Source organism: Sminthopsis crassicaudata, chromosome 2 (genome assembly GCF_048593235.1).
Source record: "Sminthopsis crassicaudata isolate SCR6 chromosome 2, ASM4859323v1, whole genome shotgun sequence".
NCBI lineage: Eukaryota > Metazoa > Chordata > Mammalia > Dasyuromorphia > Dasyuridae > Sminthopsis > Sminthopsis crassicaudata.
This window is the reverse complement of record NC_133618.1, coordinates 345914227-345933072: the sequence shown is the minus strand read 5'-3', so window position 1 is coordinate 345933072 and position 18846 is coordinate 345914227. Positions and strand designations below refer to the sequence as shown.

The 18846-nt window shown below is 34.7% G+C and overlaps 1 protein-coding gene and 1 long non-coding RNA gene across 5 annotated transcripts in view; one reads left to right on the top strand and one right to left on the bottom strand.

Moving 5' to 3' along the window:
• The window catches only part of SRP54 (signal recognition particle 54), a 114523-nt gene that overhangs the window by 61688 nt on the left and 33989 nt on the right, over window positions 1-18846 (bottom strand). For all 4 annotated transcript variants that reach the window (XM_074290678.1, XM_074290677.1, XM_074290680.1 and 1 more), the window contains exons 8-15: window positions 17563-17713; window positions 16646-16794; window positions 8738-8838; window positions 8315-8401; window positions 4532-4605; window positions 4172-4280; window positions 3047-3217; window positions 2235-2330 (exon numbers count right to left, since the gene is read on the bottom strand). In XM_074290678.1, coding sequence (XP_074146779.1) covers window positions 2235-2330; window positions 3047-3217; window positions 4172-4280; window positions 4532-4605; window positions 8315-8401; window positions 8738-8838; window positions 16646-16794; window positions 17563-17713 — 938 coding nt within the window. The remainder of the gene's footprint in view (window positions 1-2234; window positions 2331-3046; window positions 3218-4171; window positions 4281-4531; window positions 4606-8314; window positions 8402-8737; window positions 8839-16645; window positions 16795-17562; window positions 17714-18846) is intronic.
• Window positions 10138-13611, top strand: LOC141556494 (uncharacterized). The gene is made up of 2 exons (XR_012486542.1): window positions 10138-10226; window positions 13462-13611. It is a non-coding gene; the product is annotated as an uncharacterized LOC141556494 (long non-coding RNA).

Sequence of the window (18846 nt, the reverse complement as noted above, 5' to 3'; positions counted from 1 at the left end):
TGCTAGATCGTTCCTTTCTGACTACTTTGAATATCTCTCCTTCATCCTTAAGAAACCCTTATCTTTTGATCCTACCATCCATACTGACCATCATTTACATATCTCTTCTCTCCATCATAGCAAAACTCTTCAAAAAAGTCTTCTGCACTCACTGCCTCTACTCCTTATCCTTTTACTGGCTTCTAGTCTCTCTTGCTCAGTCACTATCTTAGTGTGAAACTCATTACCTCTTCCCTGAATTACAGTGACAGAATGCTTTGCTTTTCAGTCTTTCTTCCTTCCAAATCATGCTCTATGTGATTGCTAAAATAATCTTCTTTAAGGCCCACGTCAGACTACGCTACTTTATTCAAAAACCTTTTCTCTACTATCTCAAGGATAATACACAAAACACTTTTCAATTTGGCATTTAAAGGCATCAACAAGTCTAATCCTAACCTAAACCTAACCTAAGACTGATGTATGTCTTGTTTTTTCAACCATAGACAACTCTTGAGAATTACCCTCACACTCCTCTTAACTCTCACAAACCTATTTTTAAAAAACAAACAAAACCAACTAATATTATGACTAAATCTGAGCAAACAGAATACATAATTACCCACTTTACTATGGAAAGGAGGGATGGTTACTTTTGCCTTCTGGAACCAAATAATAAGTACATTATTTAAGTATAAATTTCTATTTTCAATTATATTATCATAATCATTGCATATATTATTCTACTGGTTCTACTTTCTTTACTCTATCAATTCATGCAAATCTTTCCATACTTTTCTGAATTCTTTATATGCAACATTTCTCAGAGTGCATTATTCCAAAATATTTATGAACCACAATTGAAACAATCATCCTTAATCAATGGACATCTATTTTCTTTCAGAGCTTTGCTTCTATAAAAGAATGCTTGGTGTTATAAATATTTTGGAATATAAAGGATCTGCTTTATTTTGTGACTTCTTTTATGTATATACCCAGTAACAGGAATTGTTAGGTCTGAAGGTTTGAACAGTGTTTTTTTCCATATTTTCTAATTCCTTTTCCAGAATGGCTACAACAACAAACAATACATTAATCTCATAGCAGTTGCTGGAATTACTTTTTATTATTCCCCTTCATTGTATTCTACCATTAGTTAAAATAGACTACCTAACAATTTACAAAATCATCATTCCATCTACCACTTCCCATGCCTAAAATGCACTACTTCCTCACCTCTAAAAGAATCCTAGCTGTCTTCAAAACATAGGTAACACTTCATATACAATGTTTTTCTTACTACTTAACCTTCAATTATTAGGATTCTTTCCCTCTTGAAATAACATGGTATTACTTTGTACATACTTTATATTTATTAATTTGTATTTCTCCTTACTAAAAATCTAGAAGACAGCAAATGAGATAGAAAGGTTAAGCTTTCTCAAAAAGTCTGAGACTAGGCCTGGGTCAAGTGATCCCTATTCCCAGAGCAGGAAGATCAGGCCTTGCACCCCAGGTTGCAGTTACATGATCTAAAGGCCTAGAGGTCTCTAAAGGTCAGATTCTAAGTCAGTGACTAGAAGTTATAGGAAGTGACATGATCCACAGGAAGCAGAAAATATTAGTGATCATTGGTCAATGATTGTTACTTCCTTTTAGTCTATCCAATGAAAAGGCTTGGGTCTTTTGCTATTTAACCAGCTACTACTTCCTGCTGAGCAGTTCGACTAGCACATGTGGTTAACTGAGATGTCTCCCAAGTGTGCTTGGGCCTCTCCTTGCAGGGACTAAATAAATGCTTTCTCTTTCTACATGAAGATGTTTCCAGTTAATTTGGGAAACGAGGTCTTGTACCCATCCCCCATAACAAGAATTGTTTCAACTTTTGACTTTTAATCTCTACCATTTATCAAAGTATTTTGCACATAGTAGCTACTTAATTAATATGCGTTAAATTGAATAATGTATTTTGGCCATCTCTCAATTTTTCAGATTAGGAAGCTGAATTCATTCATTCATTAATCAAGTTGCCCCGTTATAAAACTGGGTAGTAGCAGAATCTTGGTAAGAAATAAAGCCTTCTTAAAAAAAAAAAAAAAAAAAAATAGCATTCTTTCTACTTTCCATGAACTTTCTATACCAAAATTGCCACTTTTCTGATTAGTGAAGTTCCATTAGTTTAAAAACATATAGTCAAAATGTGTCACCAATATCAATACTTTTAACTTCATATTGGAAACAGACTTTAAAATTACCCATGTGATGAAGAACTCTGGGATCCATCATTTTAGCCATTTGTTGGTTCAGTTTCGCCATCTGGGACTGGCTTACATTTTTTGACATGTCACCTCCTTAAAAACAGCATAAATATTAAGTGTCTGTTAGTATGTTCTATTTCTTTTTAGGTTAGACACATTTAGAATTCATATATATTATGATTGCAAGTAATTCCTAATAACCTTTTGCTTAATTGCTTCAGTTAGTATTCCAATTTTTATACTGTTAATCTTAAATCTGTCCTCAGAGGGACACAAATCTACAGTAGTGGTCCTCCTGTAAAATGAATTGGTATCATTCTAAAAAAACTAATACTAACAAAACTGAATATCTGCTTCACTTTACAAAAACTTAGGAGTGGAAAAAAATAGGAGGAAAGAAAAAAAAAGGAAGGGGGTTTAAGATAAGAGGAAGATAAAACAAGCAATATGATCATGTAAAGAACATTTGCACATAGAGATATGTGTCAACTTTTAAATTTCTGAAAATGTATGTAAAATGGTTTTGTTTATTTTCATGAATAAAGTTACTCTTCTCATCCATCATGATTCTTTTAAATAACAAATTAATTTCATAATTGCTTTCCATTAACTCAAACTGGAAATCAGACTGTCCTCATAAATCACAATATGTACTCTTGGATTTCTAATGAATGTAACTAAAAACTTAATTTTTTTATGTTCAAGGCTCACTCCTGAATTTTAACTTTTAATTTTTTTTCCCTCTTCTACAATGCCTCTTCAAACTGATGATTAATTTTTTTAAAAATTAATTATGTTATTTTTCTTACCTTTGAAAAGTCCTTTGATACCACCCATTTTTTTCACCATCTGGGCAAACTTTGTATATTGTGTCAAAAGCTCCTGAACATCTCTTGTTGAAACACCTGATCCTCTTGCTACTCTTTGGATTCTTCCTGGTTGCTTACTGAAAACCTTTGCACCATCTGTACTGTCAAGTTCTACAGAAGAGAGTCAAATAATTCCACTATATTTCCATATGTATAATAAACATATCATCCAGAAAGGTTATATTCTTTCATAGGGTTTATTTCTGAAAATGTTAAAATTATTTTTCTCAATGGCACTACTTGCCCTACCCCATTAATTTATTTCTTATTCATTTATTTTGTCTATATAGCAAAAAAGAAAGAGGAAGGTCTTACTTATATATTACATATGACTAGAGTGCCACTAATCAAGTCATTACTATTAAAATAGCATTTATCATGATGCTATAAGTACATGTCATGGCAAAAAAAATCAGAACCACTTCTCAACTATCTGCCTCTGTTTTGATTACTCTGTAATTCTTAGAAAGAACCTAAGAAATATGTTAATCATATCTTTTTTTCAGCTATTCAACAACGATTTTATTAAGCACATACAATACACAAGGCATTATACTAAGTATTAGGACATAAAAGAAGAATCTTGCTCTCAAAGATCTTATATCCTAATGGGGAAAGCTACATGTAAATAAATAGGCACCTACAAGATACATAAAGAGTAGACAGTAATCTTAGAAAGAAAGGCTCCAGTACTTGAGGTGATCAGGTAAAGCATCTGGAAGAAAGTGGAATTTAAACCTAGTGTTGAAGTCGAGGATTTTAAGAGATGGAGGTGGGGAGGGAAAGCATTCTAGATGTGGAGGACAGGAGATGAAGGAGATGAAGTGTAGTGGGAATGGGACAGCAAGTATCCTAGTATGACTGAATCACAGACTATGTGGAAAAAAACTGTAAAGATAGGAAAGGGACAAGCTGTGAAGAGCTTCAAATGCCAACGGGAATATTTCATACTGACCTGACAGATAAGAGGCATCAACTAGAGTCTACTCAATAATAGGGATGATGCGGTCAGACCTGTACTTTCTCAAAGTGAAAATATATACTGTCTATAAATAACTATCTTACCTTGATCATTCATACTGTCCATTATTGTCATTAGTTTTTTTAGCCTTGCCATTGACTCTTGTTCATTGCCTTTGCTCATAAAATCTGTTCCAAAACCAGGGATCATACCCTAAAATCAAAATAATAATTTTTTATTCTCATATGACATAAAATAGAATACAACATTTAAACACATATGAAAGTATTTTAATATTACCACATTTATCTAGCTAAGGATGTTAGCTTTTATTTTAATTTTAAAATAAAATGTCTAACATCCTCTTACAGCTGTTAAAAGTAGTTACATCAAGGAAGCACAGAATTTAAAATGTTTCTGTGGATCTCAAATACACCAAAGTAAAGAATTTTAAGATAACTAACCAATATTTGACTGAATGGGCCCATTTTCATGATGTTTTGGAATTGTTCATACATATCTCTCAAAGTAAACTGACCTGAAATAAAATAAAAACAAGTCAGATCTAACATAAATATTTGATAAAAAAATTTAAACTATAAATATGGATTCTTCTTAAGAAGAACTCAAGCTCAGAATGATGTATCCGTTTGATAATATTAAACACTTAAGTGCAAATTGTGCTAGATGCCATAGGAAATATAACAATGAAAAAAGTTCTCTACATTATATAAGCCTACAGGAGATGAAGTAAATAAAAGCCTATGTGACAAATAAAACTATGCCATGGGAATTGACATCATGATGATCAAGGGATGATAAAGGTAAGAGGTATTACATGAGAGAAGCAGAGTAGAATGGCACCTTGGCCTGGGGGAATCTTGAAATACAAAAATGAGAGGAACCAAAAAATCAGAAGGAAGAGGGCCAGCCCATGTATTTTGTTTTCTCCATGTATTTGTATTCTCCAAATGAGCAAGCACCTTGGGGGGCCAGGCATGAAAAATTTAATCTAAGGAGCAAAGAAACCAATTGCTTACTACACTACCCTACTCCAAACCCTTGACAAATTCTCTCACTTGTCCATCATACCCTGAAATCCTTTTAACAGAATAGTCTTTCTTTCCATAAACAAACATAAAAGGAGTTATAAGCTAGCTTCATTTATTGCTTCCTATCTATGAACAAAAAGATATGCAAAAAATTACTTCATATCCTAATGTAGCCAGGCCTACTTATACCTTAGCAGAATTTCTGGTCAGAAAGGATTCAAGATTATTTATTATGTGAGATGCACCAAGTACATAAAAGTAGATTTTTGGAAACATCCTTTTTTTTTTTTTTTTTTTTTTTTTTGGCTGAGGCAATTGGGGTTAATTGACTTGCCCAGAGTAACACAGCTAGGAAGTATAAGTGCCTGAGGCCAGATTTGAATTCAGGTCCTCCTGACTTCTGGGCTGCTGCTCTATCCACGGTGCCACCTAGCTACTCCTAGATTTTTGATAGATAAATATGAGAGTAGCATTTCAGGTAGAGAAGAGAAAAAGAACAAAAACAGAGGCAAACAGAGGCCCAGGGATAATGACTAAACCAGTCTGGCCAATGATAAAAAGTTCATATATGAGTAAGGTTCTGTGGCTGGAAAAGGAGGTAGAGACCAGATTACCAGATTATTTTACAGACCACCCAAATATTAAAACAAAAAACAAACAAAAAAAAAACCCTGTTAGATAAAAAAGAAATATGGTCAACAACCTCTTTTGGAATGATTAATTTGACAGGGACACAGAAAAAAGTGAAATAAAGCAGATGCTATTGCAAGGGTATCCCATGAAGGAATAAGAGTCTAAAAGAAATAACCAAAAAAAAAGCCAAGGCTTTTTGGCTAGGGATAACTTGAAGAAGTGAAGGACTAATGATAGAAATAAGGTAATCAAGAAGAACAGACTTTAAGATGGGGAAATAAGAAGTTCAATCTTAGACAATAGATTCTATTTGCGATGGCAGTATATTCTCCAAATGTTTATTGATTGGAAAATTGGAAGTATAAAGATACAGTTCAAGGTTGGAGAAAAAATTCTACAATACACACATACAAAAACTAGAAACTTAAGGGAAATAATGAAAAAAAGAAGGCATGAAAGGGAAGAACAATATTATGATGCAATTTATTTTATAAAACAATCATCAAAACTAGAACTGGTTAAAAAATAGAAAAGCAGATTGGTAGAACAGTTGTGGTTTTTGCTTTATTAAAAAAAATAGACACAATCAAGTACAGTCTTCTAGTGTTAAAAACTTTGAAACATCAATTATTTCCTTATTGACCAAGATCTGCTAGAAAAGATGAAAAGTAATTTAGTTTAAAAAAAAAAAAAACTTTAAACTGTCTTATATTAAATGTCACAATAAGGTCCAAAAAGAATAACCAGTCTTATCATTAAAAAACAGAAGAAAACAAGTGGTAATATCTTTAACAACTATGACAACAGGGAAAATTCTTATCAAACAAGAGATAAAGGTAAATGTGAAATCTCAAATGGACAATTTGATTAAATGAAATGGAAAAGCTTTTGCAAAAACAAAATTAATACATCTACAATAAGAAAGTATGAAGGACCATGCTTAGGTAAAGGGGCAGGTCAATTCTCTGAGACCCTCCACAGTTGTGAATCATAACATCTGAAGGAATTGCAAAGCAGCCTTTACTGACACAGGTATTGCTGGTGGATGAGAATGAAATAAATTGGAGGCAGAGGAAAGAGGAGAGAGGTTAGAGTACAGCAACTGCTTCTTAGTCTCCTAGAATTATCATCATCCTCTCACATGAAAAGATCCATTCTACAGGTTTGAGTTAATCAGCAGCTGCTGGTAGGTGGCTCCCGTATCAAAACAATAAAGGCAATATTTGATTCAACTGGCAGTTTCATTTATTACTATAGAAAGTATATCTTTCTGGGGCAGCTAGGTGGCGCAGTGGATAGAGTACCAGCCTTGAATTCAGGAGGACCTGAGTTCAAATCTGTCAGAGACTAACACTTCCTAGCTGTGTGACCTTGGGCAAGTCACTTAACCCCAGCTTCAGGGGGGGAAAAAATGTATCTTTCAGTGTATCTCATCTGGTAGGCAAGATACACTGGAAAATGACACAAATATATATATACCAAATATATAATACCAAAAGTCATTTCCTAATAATTTCCTAATAAATAAATGGCCAAAAGATGAGAACAGTTCTCAAAAGATGATATGCAAACCAAAAGCAACCCTAGGAAATATTACACTAACTCATTAATCAGAAAAATTCACATTAAAACTCTCATGTCATATCACATACCCCTTGAATTGGCAAAGATCTCAAAAGATGGAAACTGTGATAGAGAAGATAGAGAAGGACAAAGATACTAATATACTGTTGGTGAAAATGTGAACTAATCCAACCATCCTGGAAAACAATTTGAAATTATGTGAAAAAAATGATCAAATAGTAAATATACTGTGACCCAAAGATCCCATTGCTATGATCACATCACAAAAAAAGTTCAATACAACAAGGCTTACATCAATCAACATGTGCTCTAATAAAGGAACACTTTTTATAGTAAACAAAGAAATAGCAACAAAACAAATGTTCACATTGGGAAATGGCCTGATATATAATAGAAAATTATTGATTCACAAAACTATTGAATTTAAGTAATTCACAGAAACATGGCAAAACATGTGAACTGATTCAAAATAAACAGTATCAGAAAAAATGTATTCAATGACTACAATGAGGCAAAGAACCAATACAATGAAGTAAAATGTCATGAAAGATGAAGAAATAAAAACACTATTGTACTTTCATTGTAGAAGTCAGAATATATGTGGAATGTCTTATATATTGCCAAACTCAATACCATTGATGATTGGTTTTATTTAACTGGGGACAGAAAGAAAACAACTGGGAATGGCTATTATAAACACAAAAGGCAATAATAAAACTTTAAAAGAGAGAAAATACTTAGTTATTTTAAGAAATTCAAGGGAAAATTAAATTTTATACTTTTATCTTGAGGAAAATCAATTGCAAATAATTTTTTAGTTGCAGGAACAAAAACAATTTAGAATTCCTAACTGCCATAGATTTAAGAATACAAATAACTATAAAATGTTATTTAATATTAATTTTTCTTAATATAAATGGTTCAGTAAAACATTCAATAATCTAGCTAAATGTAAAACTAATTTTAAAACTAGCATACCATGTTTAAGCTTTTCTATAAGTGCTTCGTTGTCATCCAACTTCAATTCATTGACTTTATCTATTAGTCCTTCAATATCACCCATACCTAGAAAAACCAAAAACTGCATTTAATTTCAGTAAAACAAAAACCAGGTTTATTTATTTTCCATAGCATAGAAAGCATTCTTTTCTACTAACAAAAATAAGGACTTTAAACCTTCAAAATGCTTTCATATCACACTTTGTTATGATAATGTTGAGAAGTAGCTCAAATGGCTATTATACTCTTTATTATATAGAAGAAATAATCAAAGCAAAGAAATTAAACAATTTGCTTGATAGCACATATCTAAGTTGGAATGAGAACCCAGGCCTCCTAACTTCCAGTTGTATGCTATTTCCATTTTGCTAGCTCCCACCCTCTTTCCCCCACTGATCATACCAAGAAGTTTGCTGATGAAAGGCTGTGTTTTAAAAGGTTCAAAGTCATCTATATGTTCACCAGTCCCAATGAAAATTATTGGACTTTTTGTGGCAGCAACTCTGCAAAGAAATACAAATTATAAAAGCAACTTCAAATAAGGGAAAGAGTTATCAGAAACTAAACAGTAATCTCTAAAACAAGAAAACACAGTTTATTTATAAATTAAGATATGTAAAAAAAGTACATGCCTGGCTAAACTATCACTTATATTCTCGCTCAAATATTTTAGTACTTTGATTGAAGGAAAATGTAATCCAGGTAGAATGCAGATTTCACCTAACATGTAAAAAATAGTGTTCTCCTAAAGACCACAGAAAATTGGAACAGGCCACCTCAAATCAATATTCCAACTAGAAGACTGATCATGCTCCCTTATATAAAATGTATAGTCTATATGTCAATCACATCTCAAAATACTAGATTATACTGACATAATGAAATCTTGTAAAAGCTAGTCAATGATAAAAACTCATCAGAATTTTAATCCAAATAAGTTAAAAGTTAATTATGTTCTCATCAATAAGGGAATAAAAATTTTTCTTTTATTTATGAAGATAATATTTTAGTATTTACCAAACTTTCCTATTTTCTGCAAAAATCTAATCATTCTATCATGTTCATTTAGTAAAATACGTGGATTCCTAAATATTAATTAAGAGTAGCAAACTAATAACATGTTGACGAACTTTTAATATACGTAATAGAATACTATCTTTTCTTGGTTATTAAAAAAGAGAGTTTAAGAAATTTAAGAGGAATAATGTAGCGACCCAGAGGGCCTGGGCAAGAAGTTTGTGCTAACACAGGGCTCAGGGGTTGTGGGCCTAGGCAGGAAATCTGTGCTGGCTTGGAGATAAGAAAGCATTACGTTGGGGTAGCTAGGTGGTGCAGTGGATAGAGCACCAGCCTTGAATAAAGGAGGACCTGAGTTCAAATCAGACCTTAGACACTTAACACTTCCTAGCTGTGTGACCCTGGGCAAGTCACTTAACCCCAGCCTCAGGGGGGGAAAAAAAAAAAAAAAAAAAAAAGGAAGTATTATGTTGTAGTTCCCGACAAACATGAGACCTGAGGCTTACAAAGGTTGCTGACAATAGCTCAGGTCAAAGAGTAAGTCACAGTGATCCAGAAACATGCTTGTCCCAGGAAGTGCTCTGTCATCAGGATGTGAGCTCCATGACTTTCCTGTCTCAGCCACATCAATATAAAATTCTTTGTTGGGTCTCTGACCTTTCCTGAATCACCCATGTCAGCATAAGCTTACTTCCTTGAGGTTGGTGTGGAAAGGAGGATATAAGGAGGGACTAAAGATTGTAAAGGAGGCAGAGGAGGGCAGAGGAAGGCTGAGGAAAGTGCCTCTAAGAAAGAGCATCTTGATTTCATCTCTTCTGGCTTTTGGTGAACACAGCTGGCTTGTGTACAGAGGCGCACTGAAGCTCTAGAGGAGGTAAGGCCCAGCTGCCCACAGGTGTAGCACCTGGCAAGTGGTGCCCAAATAGGGACACACAGGTTAGGCCACACAGGTGAGGGCAGGAAAAGACTGGGACCCTGCAGGAAGTGCAGGAAGGCAAAGAGAGTTCCTCACTGACGTTGCTAGGCAAGAAGATAGGGAACTCAATACCCATGATCAAGCCAAAGGAAAATGAGATATGGGCTAGGCAACTATATAAAGTCATTAAGAAACAAGGAGTCATTTTACCCCTAAAAGATCTAAGGACATTTATTGTTAAAATTCAGACTGTATTCTCATGGCTCACTGACTCAAGATTCGATAAGGCAAAATGGAAAGTTATAGAACAAATGACTAGCTATGAAAAAGATACCCCTGGGTTGTTGGAAGATAAGAAATTTATAATATTTAGTCTGGACAGAGCTGCATTTGAAGGGGCTAGCCACCCACAATGCAGCTTTGCTACAGAGCCAAATTGAAAGCAAAATAAACCTCAGTGAAACAGCTTTGGAAGAAAATGAGGAACTATGGCCACTCCACTCTCCAGCCAGCACACCCTCTTATCGACAGCTATACCCTGACTTAAAAACAGAAATCTCTCTTCCTGAAAAATGAATCTGTAGCAGATGGAGGAGGAGGAGAAATCCCACTTTAACCATCCCACTTTAACCACAGCTGCAAAAATAGAAGTTCCTACTGAAAGGGAAAAATCTGGACTCAAAAAAGCTCGTGAGAGAGGGGAGGATGTGAAAGGATGGGGATCCACAAGCCCCGGGTGGAGTATGCCGGGAACATACGGCCATTCCTTGGAAACATATCAAGGATCTGAAAATGGCAGTAGCTCAATATGGCCTCACCACTCCCTTTGTTTTAACTTAGATAAAACAATTGTCCCTGATGTTTATTCTTTGCCCTAATGATTGGAAAATGCTCATTGCACTTGTCAAATGGTCTTGTGGCACACTGAATTTGCAAACAGGCTAAACAGAAAGCAAAGAGACATGAGAATGATGCACAGCAAGTTTTTGCTGCACTATCAGGGACAGGTCAATATGAAACTACAGCTGCACAACTGCAGTACCTGCCTGCCGAAGATACATTAGTGGCTGATTGTGCCAGAAGGACATGAACTAAATTAGTAGGAAAACAGGGCAATAGAAAAAATATGGCTCAAGTTAAACAGAACTGAAAGAACCTTTTCCCGATTTTGTTGCCTGCATGCAGGAAGCTGTGGCCCAATGCATGGGACCTGTAGAAGGAGCAGAAAAAGTGCTCACACTAATCATGATTGTAAAAAGGCTATGATTGGCTTACCCATGAATGCAGGAATAGAAGATAGGATGAATAGGTGTGAAAAAATAGGATCTGATGTATATCAACCTGAATTGCTTGCAGGGGCCATTCACAGCAATAAGAGGGAAGAGAAAAATGCTATGGGTGTAGTCAGCCCAGACATATCAAGTAGGACTGCAAACCAAAGCATCCTGTAGTTACATATTTTAAATGTGGCAAAGTAGACATTAATAAAAAACGGAAAAACCCTTCACGGGTCCCTGACCAGCCAAAAATGGAACACAAGTCATAAATCCACCCCACTCAGACATTAGAAGAAAATACAAAGTATTGATGAACCAAAAAATGTCACTAAACCCATATACAGTATAGGGAAATACTGAGTACCCCCATTAGCTACAGTAAATCCTCTCCCTTGGTCAACACTTATCTGGTGTCAGGCAGATTATATCTCAGGCACAGTCCATCCTTGCATACTTTCTGCAGGCACTTCATTTATAGTATTTACCAACCTCCATGATGAGGTTGGTAAAAAATACTTTTTTGCACTAGCTGTCCCATTATCCCCTGATCCTGACCAATCTGTCATAGTACTTGGGTAAATTATAGAATTAGGAAAAACCTTTCGCTTCTGTACTCTTTAATGGATGCCTTTTCAAAGGTCTTTTAGATACCGGGGCAGATTGGACGGTAATTTCTGCCTCTCATTGGCCCCAAGAATGGCCCTTAGAACAAGCAATAGCCCCTGACTCCTAAGAAGCTCCTCGCTTTACATGAATTACTCCAAGAACAATTAGCTTGTGATTAAATTGACTTTTTCCCCTTAGAAAAAGAAATCAGGGAAGTGAAGAATGTTAGTTAACATTTATGAAGGTTAAATGCTGAACTTGAGCCTATGGGTGTCTTGAAACCTGGCCTCCCATAACCAAATGCTATCCCTCAAGGGTATGAAATATGGAGTGGATATTCAAGATTGTTTCAGAGGCCTTACAAGACCCTGAAACAAGTGGCCAGATGCATTTGCCACTATATGGTGACATTTAGGTAACTCACCCTTCCCTAGCTAATTTAAAAGAAATTAGCAAAGTCATTATAATAGACTTATAGCTATTATATATTATATATAATATATAGCTATTAGGTTGCCAAATAGCACCAAATAAAGTACAAAACCACCCTTCTCTATCATATCTGGTGTTTATGCTAAGTGATATAAAAATAACCTAACCAACCTTGGCAATGAAATGGGAAAAAGCTAATACTTTAAATGATTTTCAGAAATTAGTAGGTTCCATCCAATGGATCAGAGCTTGCACCTCTATCCCTGCTATATTAATGAAACCTCTCTATGAAATACTGAAAGGGGATTCTTCTTTGACATCTCCTCAAAGCGAAAAGGGCTGTCCAAGAGATAATGTCCATCTGTGTTCCAACCAATCAATATACCAAGTAGATAAGGGAGCACATATAGCTATTACTTTGATAAAGAATGAAACACCATTTGTTGCTATACATCAAGGACTCAGAATTCTTGAATGGGCATATGGAACTAGAACATCTCAGAATATCGTCCCCTGTTATGGGCCACAACTCTGAACTTGAAACAAAGGATTCTTACAAGGTACTAAGTCAGTGGAATTGATAAGAGACAATAGTTATCTAATTTAGCATGGTTCAATATGATTGATTTAATTCTACAAGGAGATGTTATGGGCCAGAATTTAAAACAAGGTACTAAGTAGAGACAATGGTTAAATCTAGTTTAGCATTGATTTAATCCTACAACAAATAATAGTTTCCTAGTGATATAATGATTGGTGTATACTCAATGTGGGGCATATAAGCAAGAAGCTCTCAGGGCCAGAAAGGACAAGTGCACTACAAGCTCTTGGAGGCTGAGACAGATTCATTCCATCTTCCACCTTTGTTGTGGCTGCAGGCTGAAGCACAAACCCTTGGGAGTAGGGGAGACTCAGAAGCCAGAGCTCAAGCTCTTGGAACCAAGACTACAGAAGGCCTCTGCGAAAGCTAACCAGGCTGCAGGAAAGGAGACAAAACTTGGAAAGAGACAATAAAGGATTTGGACTTTAATACCTGGCTGCATTTGGGGTGATTACTGAACTGAAACTAAGACAGCTCCCAAAAACCCCCCAAGAAACCTGCTCACAGAGAACATTACTTACAAAAGGCAGGCAAAGTACTCCTTGATGCAGCTAAAAGAATAGCTATGGTGTTTGGCCACCTGCCTATTGCTTATATAGAATTATCAAAAGAAGAAATAGACGACTTAGCTCAATAGAACTTCACATGGGCCACCCTTACTCAATGGGTACAGTTAACATAAGGTACCTCCCAACTACTAACTAAAACTATATGGGAAAATTGGGCAGTAACCTCTAGAAAATTAGTACAACAGCAACAGTCCAAGGGCCTAACATATTCACAGATGCAACTAAAAGACACAGAGCAGCCATAGTCCACAGTGAGTCTAAAGAAATCATCATTCTAGACACCCCCTAAGCCAATCCTCAGAAGAATGAGCTTTATGTTATAGTTCATGCTTTTTCACTATATCCCCAGGCTATTAATGTTATCTTTGATAGTGCCTATGCTATTCAAGCTATGCAAAAATTAGAAAATGCTATCATTTTTAGATCATAAAACCACTATTGGTGCATTGCTTTTACAGGCTCAACAACCCCTCTCTGCCCACACAGAGCCAGTTTACTTCTTACATGTCCGATCCCACACGATGGACTTGGACCCCTAGCTGATGCTGCCACTTCCTCTTCCATCCTGTTTTATTTACCACATGAACGAGCTAAATCAGCTCACTCTTCATTACATCTTTCTGCTCATTCTCTATGCTGCTTATATGGAATCACTAAAGAACAGGCTAGACAAATAGTTAAGCTGCATTCCCTTTACACCTTCTCCCAGTTCAGGGGTGAACCTTCAAGGATCTGCACCAAATGAAGTATGGCAAATGGATATTACACATCTTAATGGCAGCAACATTCATATTTGCATTGACATGTATTCAAAATTTTTGATGGCTACTATACAGGGTGAACAAGTTTGCTATGTTAAGAATCATTATCATTGTTTTTCCATCCCTGGTACTCCTTTAGAAATTAAAACTGATAATGGTCCAGTTTATACTTCCCAAGTATTACAAGAATGAAGGAGATTGACATTGCCCATGTTTTTTTAGTTACGACCTCTCGTTGACTTGTCTCCAGCAATGAGGCAATTTGCTTTACTTAAACTCACCCTACGCATGCCAACAGGCATGAATACAAGTGACCTCAATAAACCATACTGGGTCATGTATAAAAATCCCAAAGGAGTATGGATAGTTCCATATGAGGTACTAATGTGGGGTCCAGATTTCCTTTGTATCACTATAGAAAAGGGAGATTGGTGGGGGCCAACCAAATACACACAATGAGTGGTGGAAAATAAGAAAGAGAAGGTGCAGACAACAAGGATGAGGCAACTGACAATGCTCCAGAGATTGCTGATGAGCCTGACCCTACTCCCTGCAGCAAAGAGTGATCAGCACTGGGCATCACTTCATAACCCTCCCTGGCCTGAATTGGTTCACTAGGGTGAAAAGATACCAGAATATTAAGGAAATCACTGAAGTTGGGGACCAGGTAGATGCTATTAGTCTCATGTTAAAGGCAAGGTGTGATTACAGATTTCATCCATGTTTGTATTACGCCATGGAAGTTTAATCATACTAGTACCCCTTGGGAAAAAGTCAGAAATATTCTATTTGGTATTGTGAATTCCTCCTTTGGTGTAAAAATTGAATATCAAGATGATTTAATTCCTGACAAAACAGCCAATGATATTTTTGAGTATTTTCATGATAATCCCCTGGGTCATCAGGTACAAAATATGTTTATCTTTATCATAACATGTTTTATTCTCTTATTTTTGATTATATGCTTGGCACCTGTATTGGTCAAGGCATTTGTATCAATGATTAAAAGTGTGTTCCATGCCATGTATACCTCCCCTTCTCATCACCTGTTTTCCCAAGACCTATGGACATTCCATGCCAAACAAGAAAGGGGAGATGTTGGGGCCCAGAGGGCCTGGGCAAGAAGTTTGTGCTGATACAGGGCTCAGGGGTCATGGGCCCAGGCAAGAAATCTGTGTTGGCTTGGAGATAAGGAAGTATTTTGTTGTAGTTCCCCTGACAAATATGAGACCTGGGGCTTGCAAAGGTTGCTGACAATAGCTCAGGCCAAAGAGCAAGTCACAGTGACCCAGAAACATGCTTGTCCCAAGAAGTGCTCTGTCATCAGGATGTGAGCTCCGTGACTTTCCTGACTTAGCCACATCAGCTTAAGATTCTTGTTTAGTCTCTGATCTTTCCTGAATCATCCATGTTAGCATAAGCTTACTTTCTTGAGGTTGGTGTGGAAATGGGGATATAAGGAGGGACCCAAAGATTGTAAAGGAGGCAGAGGAGGGCAGAGGAAGGCAGAGGAAAGCGCCTCTAAGAAAGAGCATCTTGATTTCATCTCTTCTGGCTTGTGACTCTCTTTGATGAACAAGGCTTGCTCGTGTCCAGAGGCACACTGAAGCTCAAGAGGAAGGCCAGCTGCCCACAGGTATAGCACTTGGCAGAATAATATCCTTAAAACACAAATGTTCTCTTTGAAAAATAAATGCTGAAGTGATAAAAAAATTACAAGTTGTTATTATTCAATTATTATGTTATAATTATTCAAATTAATAGTTTTATTTCATTTAAACTATGGCAATATCATTTTAGTAAGTAAAATCATTAAGTAAAATGTCAAATGAAGCCTTAATTATGGCTTCCCAAGTTTATGTATGTTTTGATTTTAATTATCCCTTAACATCATATTTACTAATTTTTTGGAAAGAGTGAATATGAAAGGAGATGGGAAAGGAGAGAGAAAACAAACAAACAAAAAAAAAAAAAAAAAAAAAAAAAGAAATTTTGCCTGATTTAAGGCCTAATTTGGGGGAGAAACAAAAATATAAATAATGAGACAAATATAATTTTTAAAATATTTTAAAATATCAACATTATAAAATTATAAATAACCCTAGTATTAATGAGTATTTCCAATACTTACGCACTAAGTGCACCACCACCTTTTGCATGGCCATCAAGTTTTGTCACGATTACAGAGGCTACATCTACTTTATCTTTGAAAGCTTTAGCTTGTGCTTCACAAGCTTGACCAATGGAGGCATCCATTACATAAACTATGTTATCAGGTTGCTAGAATATTTGAATGGAAAAATTGCAAACTTTATTAATACTTTTAAAAAACAATTTATTAAAAAATAATCTTATTTGAAATAATCAAAATAAAAACCATACAAAACCCCACAAAGATATCCATATGATCAATATGTGATCACCTAGGACATATTCCCTATAGTTATCACAAGATAAAAAAATATAACTATGTTCAGATAATGGTTCTGGGCTCCCATCAGTATCAAACCAAAATAAAGACTGCAGTGAGATAGTGCCAATCTCACGATATTGGCTTATACTATATGTGAAAAATAATTCCATAAAGTTGATTTAAACAAATGGATTATACCCATTCTTACTTTCTTAATCATAATTTACATGTAAAGATCTGTTTTGAAAATTTTACTGATAGGTAAATTTCTCTAACTATATTTAAATGATTTACAAGTTACAAAACTAAGCATCAAGCTCAAATAGTCAACCACTTAAGACAAAAAGCATTCAGATTATGTCTTGATTTCTCCATATGTATGTAGAAATAAAAATACTATGAAGGTAAGAAATGATCACAAAAATCATATGCATTTCAAAATTATGTATCTGACAGAGAATATGAATGAATGAAAGGATAAAGTTTTACCAAATAGTAAAAGTATGTGCATTAAAAAAATTTATCTGAATTAATTTCTACTGAAAATCAGATATGTAAAATACTAGGCATTACCATAATTGACTAACACACCATTCCACAATGATAAATCAAACAATTTAAAGAAAAGGACTTACTATAGCATTAGCTACTTGAAGCATTTCTTCAAACAAAGAATCTTCTTGTTTATGACGACCACTTGTATCAACAATAATAATTTCAAAATTCTCATTTTTGAATTTTTCCACACCTTCAGAGGCAATGATCACAGGGTCCATTTCTGTATAGCTATTCAATAGGAACAAGTACCAAAACAGATAAAAATCACTTTCAAATAATAAACTTAGAAAAATTTACCTTATAAATCATACCTTATGAGCTTCAATTCTAGATGAATCTACTAATTATAGAATTCTCTTTGAAAGAAATATGATCTAATTTTTTTTAATTTTCCAAAATGTTCAATTTTATTTTTCAGTTTCTGAAATTCTCTTATTACAACATTCATTCTGCCCCATATTGAGAAAGCAAGAAAAACAAAATTCCTTACAAATATGTATATTCAAACAAACACATACACATAAATAAGCTAATGTTTATAGAGCACTTTGAAAATCTTAGTGTTATATATTTTCATGTGTGTGTGTGTAATATAATATATAATATATATAATCAAAATAATATAATAATAATTGCTAACATTTTTATAATGCTTACTGTTTGGAAATATGCCAAATGTTTTACAATTATTATCTCCTTTGAGTCTCACAAAAACCCTGAAAAGTAAGTACTATTATTATTTCTATTTATCAGAGGAATTCGAGACAGAGATTAAGTGATTTGCCTAGAATCAGTTAAGTATCTAAAGCTCAATTTGAATTCAGTTTCCTAATTTTGGTCTCTGTGTTCAATTCACTGAGGCACTTTCTAAAGGAGCATTTTCCAGAATGATATCAGAATAATGATATCCAGAATAATCTAGATATATTTAGAAAATCCTAGAGAATCAACTATAAAACTACTAGAAACAATTCACAATTTTAGCAGAGTTGCAGGATACAAAAATAAATCATCAGCATTATTATATATTATCAATAAAATCCAACAACAAGAGATACAAAGAGAAATTCCATTTAAAATAACTGTTAATAATATAAAATATTTGGGAGTCTACTTGCTAAGATAAAGTCAGAAACTGTATGAACTCAACTACAAAATAAATAGCTAGATCTGATCCAGTTGGAAAAATATCAAATGCTTATGGGTAGGCCAAGAGGATATAATAAAAATGACAATACTACCTAAATTAATCTACTTATTCAATGCCATACCAATCAAACTTCCAAGAAATTATTTTACAGAGCTAGAAACAATAATAAAAAAGTTCATCAGGAAGAACTTTGGTCAAGAATTTCAAGGGA